This window comes from Salmo salar, chromosome 05 (assembly GCF_965601325.2).
Source record: "Salmo salar chromosome 05, fSalSal1, whole genome shotgun sequence".
Taxonomy (NCBI): domain Eukaryota; kingdom Metazoa; phylum Chordata; class Actinopteri; order Salmoniformes; family Salmonidae; genus Salmo; species Salmo salar.
The window spans coordinates 35574354-35582913 of NC_138295.1; the positions used below are offsets into that span (position 1 = coordinate 35574354).

At 41.6% G+C, this 8560-nt stretch overlaps 1 protein-coding gene across 1 annotated transcript in view; it reads right to left on the reverse strand.

The window, feature by feature from the left end:
- The window catches only part of LOC106604729 (disks large homolog 3), a 141554-nt gene extending 133119 nt beyond the window's left edge, over nt 1-8435 (reverse strand). Inside the window, exons 1-2 of the mRNA XM_082975177.1 lie at nt 7905-8435; nt 6976-7107 (exon numbers count right to left, since the gene is read on the reverse strand). Coding sequence (XP_082831303.1) covers nt 6976-7107; nt 7905-7920 — 148 coding nt within the window. The 5' untranslated portion in view covers nt 7921-8435. The remainder of the gene's footprint in view (nt 1-6975; nt 7108-7904) is intronic.
- Between the last annotated feature and the right edge of the window lie 125 nt (nt 8436-8560).

The window sequence follows — 8560 nt, forward strand, 5'->3', positions numbered from 1 at the left end:
AAAACGGTGAATGATGACTCTGCAGGCCCAGGCTGAAAAACAGTAGCGCATTTGGATAGTGGTCGATCTGAGAACAATGAGACTGAGGCGCATGCACGAGGCGACACCATGTTTTTATTTTTTCGTCTTTGAACGAAAACAGGGTTTCCCGGTTGGAATATTATCGCTTTTTTACGAGAAAAATCGCATAAAAATTGATTTTAACTTCTCTAGGGCCAGTGGGACGATTTCGTCCCACCTACGTAACAGCCAGTGGAATCCCCTGGCGCGTTATTCAAATACCTTAGAAATGCTATTACTTCAATTTCTCAAACATATGACTATTTTACACAATTTTAAAGACAAGACTCTCGTTAATCTAACCACACTGTCCGATTTAAAAAAGGCTTTACAATGAAAGCAAAACATTAGATTATGTCAGCAGAGTACCCAGCCAGAAATAATCAGACACCCATTTTTCAAGCTAGCATATAATGTCACATACTTCATCGTACTTCGAAGCATGTCAACCGCTGTTTAACCTGTTAGGGCCAGGGGGCAGTATTTACACGGCCGGATAAAAAACGTACCCGAATTAATCTGGTTATTACTACTGCCCAGAAACTAGAATATGCATATAATTATTGGCTTTGGATAGAAAACACCCTAAAGTTTCTAAAACTGTTTGAATGGTGTCTGTGAGTATAACAGAACTCATATGGCAGGCAAAAACCTGAGAAGATTCTGTACAGGAAGTACCCTCTCTGACCATTCCTTGGGCTTCTTGGCTCTGTTTATTGAAAACTTAGGATCTTTGCTGTAACGTGACACTTCCAACGGCTCCCATAGGCTCTCAGAACCCGGGAAAAAGCTAAATGATGTAATTCCAGCCCCTGGCTGAAAAACATTAGCGCCTTTGGTAAGTGGTCTATCAGAGGACCATCAGACTGAGGCGCGTGCACGGGCGACACCATGTTTTTATTTTCTCTCTCTTTGTACAAAAACACGATTTCCCGGTCGGAATATTATCGCTTTTTTACGAGAAAAATGGCATAAAAATTGATTTTAAACAGCGGTTGACATGCTTCGAAGTACGGTAATGGAATATTTAGAATTTTTTTGTCACGAAACGCGTCGGGCGCGTCACCCTTCTTTACCCTTTCGGATAGTGTCTTGAACGCACGAACAAAACACCGCTATTTAGATATAACTATGGATTATTTTGAACCAAACCAACATTTGTTATTGAAGTAGAAGTCCTGGGAGTGCATTCTGACGAAGAACAGCAAAGGTAATAACATTTTTCTTATAGTAAATCTGACTTTGGTGAGGGCTAAACTTGTTGGGTGTCTAAATAGCTAGCCCTGTGATGCCGGGCTATCTACTTAGAATATTGCAAAATGTGCTTTCACCGAAAAGCTATTTTAAAATCGGACATAGCGAGTGCATAGAGGAGTTCTGTATCTATAATTCTTAAAATAATTATGTTTTTTGTGAACGTTTATCGTGAGTAATTTAGTAAATTCACCGGAAGTTTCGGTGGGTATGCTAATTCTGAACGTCACATGCTAATGTAAAAAGCTGTTTTTTGATATAAATATGAACTTGATTGAACAAAACATGCATGTATTGTATAACATAATGTCCTAAGATTGTCATCTGATGAAGATCATCAAAGGTTAGTGCTGCATTTAGCTGTGGTTTGGGTTTATGTGACATTATATGCTAGGTTGAAAAATGGGTGTCTGATTATTTCTGACTGGGTACTCTGCTGACATAATCTAATGTTTTGCTTTCGCTGTAAAGCCTTTTTGAAATCGGACAGTGTGGTTAGATAAAGCAGAGTCTTGTCTTTAAAATGGTGTAAAATAGTCATATGTTTGAAAAATGGAAGTTTTATCGGATTTTCGAGGACTTTGTATTTCGCGCCACGCCCATCATTGGATATTGGAGCAGGTGTTCCGCTAGCGGAACGTCTAGATGTAAGAGGTTAAACAGATCAACATTCACAAGGCTGCAGGGCCAGACGGACTACCAGGACGTGTACTCCGAGCATGCGCTGACCAACTGGCAGGTGTCTTCACTGACATTTATCAACCTGTCCCTGACTGAGTCTGTAATACCAACATGTTTCAAGCAGAGCACCATAGTCCCTGTGCCCAAGAACACTAAGGTAACCTGCCTAAATGACTACCAACCTGTAGCACTCACATCTGTAGCCATGAATTGCTTTGAAAGGCTGGTCATAGCTCACATCAACACCATTATCCCAGAAACCCTAGACCCGATCCAATTTGCATACCGCCCAAACAGATCCACAGATGATGCAATCTCTATTCCACTACACACTAACCTTTCCCACCTGGACAAAGGAACACCTCCGTGAGAATGCTATTCATTGACTACAGCTCAGTGTTCAACACCATAGTGCCCTCAAAGCTCATCACTAAGCTAAGGACCCTGGGATTAAACACCTCCCTCTACAACTGGATCCTGGACTTCCTGACGGTGCGCCCCCAGGTGGTAAGGGTAAGTAAAAACACATCTGCCACGCAGATCCTCAACACGGGGGCCCCTCAGGGGTGCATGCTCAGTCCCCTCCTGTACTCCTTGTTCACCCATGACAGCATGGCCAGGCACAACTCCAACACCATCATTAAGTTTGCCGACGACACAACAGTGGTAGCCCTGGTCACCGACAACGATGAGACCCTATGGTGCCAGGATAACAACCTCTCCCTCAACGTTATCAAGACAAAGGAGATGATTGTGGACTACAGGAAAAGGAGGACCGAGCACGCCCCCATTCTCATCAACGAGACTGTAGTGGAGCAGGTTTAGAGCTTCAAGTTCCTTGGTGTCCACATCACCAACAAACTATCATCGTGAAGAGGGTACAACAAAGCCTATTCCCCCTCAGGAGACTGAAAATATTTGGTATGGGTCCTCAGATCCTCAAAAAGTCCTACAGCTGCACAATCGAGAGCATCCTGACTGGTTGCATCACTGGCTGGTATGGCAACTGTTCGGCCTCCGACCGCAAGACACTACAGAGGGTAGTGCGTACAGCCCAGTACTTCACTAGGGCCAAGCTTCCTGCCATCCAGGACCTCTATACCAGGCAGTGTCAGAGGAAGGCCCTAAAAATTGTCAAAGACTCAAGCCACCCTAGTCATAGACTGTTCTCTCTGCTACCGCAAGGCAAGCGGTACCGGAGCGCCCAGTCTAGGTCCAAAAGGCTTCTTAACAGCTTCTACCCCCCAAACCATAAGATCACTGAACAGCTAATCAAATGGCTACCCAGACTATTTGCATTGCCCCCCCCCCACCCCCATTTTACACTGCTGCTACTCTCTGATTATTATCTATGCATAGTCACTTTAACTCTACCTACATGTACATATTACCTTGACTAACCTGTGCCCCCGCACATTGACTCTGTACAGGTACCCCCTGTATATTTTTTTATTTCACATTTATTTAATTTAACCAGGTAGGCATGTTGAGAACAAGTTCTCATTTACAACTGCGACCTGGCCAAGATAAAGCAAAGCAGTTTGACACATACAACAACACAGAGTTACACATGGAATAAACAAATATACAGTCAATAATACAGTAGAAAAAAAAGTATATATACAGTGTGTGCAAATGAGGTAAGATAAGGGAGGTAAGGCAATAAAATAGGCCATAGTGGCGAGGTAATTACGATATAGCAATTAAACACTGGAGTGATAGATGTGCAGAAGATGAATGTACAAGTAAAGATACTGGGGTGGAAAGGAGCAAAATAAATAAATAAATACCGTGTGGGGATGAGGTAGTTGGATGGGCTATTTACAGATGGGTTATGTACAGGTGCAATGATCTGTGAGATGCTCTGACAGCTGGTGCTTGAAGTTAGTGAGAGAGATATATGAGTCTCCAGCTTCAGCGATTTTTGCAGTTCGTTCCAGTCATTGGCAGCAGAGAACTGGAAGGAAAGTAGCCTCGCTACTGTTATTTTACTGCTGCTCTTTAATTATTTGTTCTTTTTATTTCTTACTTCTCTATTTTTTACCTAGCACTTATTTTTCTTAAAACTGCATGTTGGTTAAGGGCTTGTAAGTACGCATTTCACTGTAAGGTCTACACCTGTTGTATTTGGCGCATGTGACAAATACAATTTTATCTGAATGCATCTCCATAGCCTACTGGCGTTAACAAAATATTCGTACAAATATGATTAGGCCTCTCATAGACTAGGCCTTGTAGAAAGAGGGTCAATCAAGTTTTGTCTGCCAAATGAATGTAGCATTGGAAAAAAATGCATAAATCCAACCATAGATTATAGCCTATCATCATCAAAATAATAAATGTGTTTATAACATGCACAATTAGAAGCATCAATCTATATAGAGAAAGCTTGACTAAATTCGAGCCCAGTAACTTTTCTCACCGCATCCTCCTTCGATTGTCTCGTCTGGTTGCCACGAGAAGCCCACACTTTGGAGACAGTTGATCACATCATTGTGGAGCTGCTGATTTGCACGAAGTGTGTGCATGCCACTGGCGATGTACTTTGCTGGACATGCTAGCTGTTCTCGGCGGCGCATCATCACTTCAAACGCATTCCGTCTTGGTGTTATCAGTTGGCCTACTACTACTGGTAGTACCGGTAAAATGTAAGTTATGAATCACAAATCACCATACAGCTGACACACTTCAATTTCATGAATAATTTTGACTTCAATTTGGTATCCAAAATACTATTAGCTTGCACTGCGTCTTTGCTGATGAATGCCCTGATCTCTGGCCAGTCAATTGGTTCAATGACGTTGTTTTGTCTATTAATCGATTCTATTAAATCTGAAAATGATGCATTAACCATGAATTTAATCGACTGTTTGTTTATAATGAGGCACGTCCCACGTTGAACCTGGACACATAAATAGTAGGAAATTGCGCTGGCTTCAGCCATGACAGCATGACGCCTGCAGTTGCGAGCGTGTGTGTTTCACTGTCCAATCCGAGGCTCGAACATGACCTGAGCGCGTGATCTGAGGCTGTTTGGTTTCTTGTACATCAACTTGGGAAATCCTCAAGGGAGCGCAGACAGTGCATTATAAACAAAGCGCCGCATATACTGCCCCAAAAAAGTATTTGTTTTTCAACAGGACAATGACCCAACACACCTCCAGACTGTGTAAGGGCTATTTGACCAAGGAGAGTGATGGAGTGCTGATTCAGATGACCTGGCCTCCACAATCACCCAACCTCAACCCAATTGAGATGGTTTGGGATGAGTTGGACCGCAGAGTGAAGGAAAAGCAGCCAACAATTGCTCAGTATATGTGGGAACTCCTTCAAGACTGTGCATTCCTCATGAAGCTGGTTGAGAGAATGCCAAGAGTGTGCAAAGCTGTCATCATGGCAAAAGGTGGCTACTTTGGAGAATCTAAAATATACTTTGATTTGTTTAATACTTTTTTGGTTACGACATGATTCCATATGTGTTTTTTCATCGTTTTGATGTCTTCACTATTATTCTATTATTTGATCTCAAATCCAAAATGCTGGCATATAGAAGCCAAATTAAAAATGTTTGCTTCACTGTCCAAATACATACGGAGGGGAGTATATGTGGTTTACAAAGCCATCTTTTGAATACTGGATATATTGACCAACTCAACTGTAAGACAGATAGAGCAACATATCTTGTATTTTCTTTGTTGTGATTAACACATACTTTTCTAGTTAGACCACAGCAATAGTTCTGCTAATAGCACATTATCATCAATGTATTTGTTCAACTAGTTTGGGCAGGCAGGCATCCACGTCTGGAGAGGTCACTAATCAGGGTGGACAGCCTCCTCAGTCTCCCCTTTTCTCCAGTCCTCAACCCTGCTCCATGGTCACCCATCCCCCATGGATGCTCCAGAGCTCTGGGTAGAGCAGCAGTGGCGGCAAACCCACAGGCTAGCATCATTAAGGCATGGCCATGGTAATTAGAGGGGCCACTCAAGCATTGGTTAAATTGAACTCACATGTCTCCTTTGCAGGGTAAAAAGACTGTGAAATGTAGTTTCACAGGAGCCCTTTTGGGGCCCTAACGGCTTATTCAGGTATCGTTGCAATACACTCAAGAGATCATTGTTCCAGTTAGGCAATGATAGATGTGGTGAGGTCAAGCACATTCATAGTATTGAAAAAGCTATTGTAGACTGGTAACATCCTCTTTTTACACCTCATACAGCAGTGTTTTGGCTGTTGTGAGTGAACCATATCTAATAATAACTCTTTCTGTGAGATGATCCTGATCAAGTTAGGATGAGATCCAACAGTGCAAATAAACAACTGAAAATGTGCAACTCTTTTACAGCGCAAATAAACGACTGAAAATATGTGTAACTCTTTTACAAAGTAAAGAGGTTTGAACTGAGCTGTCTGATAGCCTGTGAGAGGGCTTGTGATCAGCCCCATAGATAGAGTACATTGTGTCATGGGCATGTTTAATAGGATTTAATAGGATACAGCAAACCTTTGTGAGAGGCCACTGAAAGGCCTCTTTCATGGGACTTAATTGAGAAATGTTTAGGCTCAGTTAACTTCCCACACAAATTAATATAACCTGACCCTGTTGTCTACATCCTGAAGCTTTGGCCAGAGGCAATACTCAGCCCACACCAAAAACAACTAGTGAGTTGCTAATTTTCTCATTAGAAAGATAATGAGCAGAGACATAAGTATAATAAAAAAAATCTCTTGATGAGTTTTGTTACTAAATACACTAATTGATTTAGAATATAGTGATTTGAAAAATAATTTTGCTTGTATTGTTGTGGGGCTGGACTGAGACTTCCCACTGGGCAGACACTAGTTGAATCAACATTGTTTCCACGTCATTTCAATAGAATGACTTGAACCAACATGGAATAGACGTCTGTGCCCTATGGGTTCGTTATTCATAAAATAATAATAGTGAAAGTCTCAATATGTGTATTTTCTGTGTCTTACCTAATAGTGCATGAAAGAGTTGGCTGCCGAAGATGGTGGAGACTTTCCCCACGCTGGTCTTCAGGGCCTGTTCCTCTGGACTGGTCAGACTGTCCTGGTACTGTCTCAGGAGACCCACTGCCCTCTCTGTGTCTGACAACAGGGATCCTTCATGTTACAACCCTCACCAAGCCAGTCGTTGTGATGAAATGTTAAGAAACTGATCAGATGTGACTTGCACATGACCATTTTGGTCTTTGAAACAAGTGGCAATATTATTCTACCATAGCATAAGACAAGCCTAAATGCATGCTAGGAAAAGCCTCAAATTATGGTTTTATCGGGCACACACATATCATAGGATATTGTACAATTGTCAGGCTCAAAGCACAAGGACAGAGTTGGTGCATAGTTTTGTTCATTGTTGAAGAGTTTCTCTAACTTTTGGTGCTGCTATGGGCGGGGAAAGGGACTGTCTGTTATCAGAACTGCAGTAGTCTAAGTATAGAATGTATGCGCGTGCACAGCTGTTTACCGAAGCCAGGTGGGAGGTGTAGCGTAATTAACAGCCTTGTGATGTGCCTCACTCGCTTTACTACAACTACCTAAAGTTTATTTATGAGTAAACTAAACTACTTCCCTTACCATGGCAGTGTGAAAGTGCTCCATGCCAGTATATATATGAATTCATGGAAACATACTTCCTGTTTTCATGTCTCTTCCAAAAATGTACAAGCTAACGTTAATTCTCTCGATTCTGGCTTCATAGTTGGCAACAAAGTGGGGGAAAAAACACGGATACGTTTCTGTAATTTTCTGCTTGTCAATACTTTTCGGCTATGACAGCAAATAAACCTAAATGTTCTAAAAACGGTATCGAATAAACGTTTACGATAGTTTAAAACTTGTACACAAACAAAACATTTACGAAAAAGTATGTAGGCACTTACCATATTTGTGGACCATGGTGTATAGAAAAATATTTTGACGACAACTATTCGAGGCAAGCCGAAAACGAACCAAACAAACCAGAAGAAAGATTTAACAGAGTTGATGTTTGTACCCCGTTATTCTCCCCCACAATTAGGTTAATCCCGCAGTTTAGAATTTTACTACCGAAACAAGACACTCCCAAATTCGCACAACACTGAACTGTTACTGTAGCTGCAGCAGCTGTAATCCATTTGGCACGAGACGGGTCCGCAAGTTCTGTTAAAAAGTGAGTGTTTCTGGGTCACCCTCGGGCCCCTCGATTAATTATCTGATAACTGTAGATGAGTATGTAGCCCGTCGATGGGGGTCTATAGACCGAAAAATAGTAATTAAACATGTTTTGTTTTTTGGGGGATACTTTTGCTAGACTTAAATCATAATTATGACCATCATGGTCATCGAAAAATATCGCTACAATATCGTTGAAAAACAATTCCCTTTAGATCTTTTTCATATAGCCAACTAAAAAGATTCAATAGTTTGACACTTCGAATTTGACCGTCTCACAAAAATGTGGTTACACCTGCCATCTAGTGGTTGTAGAAGATACTTTCATATTACCAAGGAGCCGCACCTGTGGCGATTGAACACATTCCAAGGTGAGAATTCACAC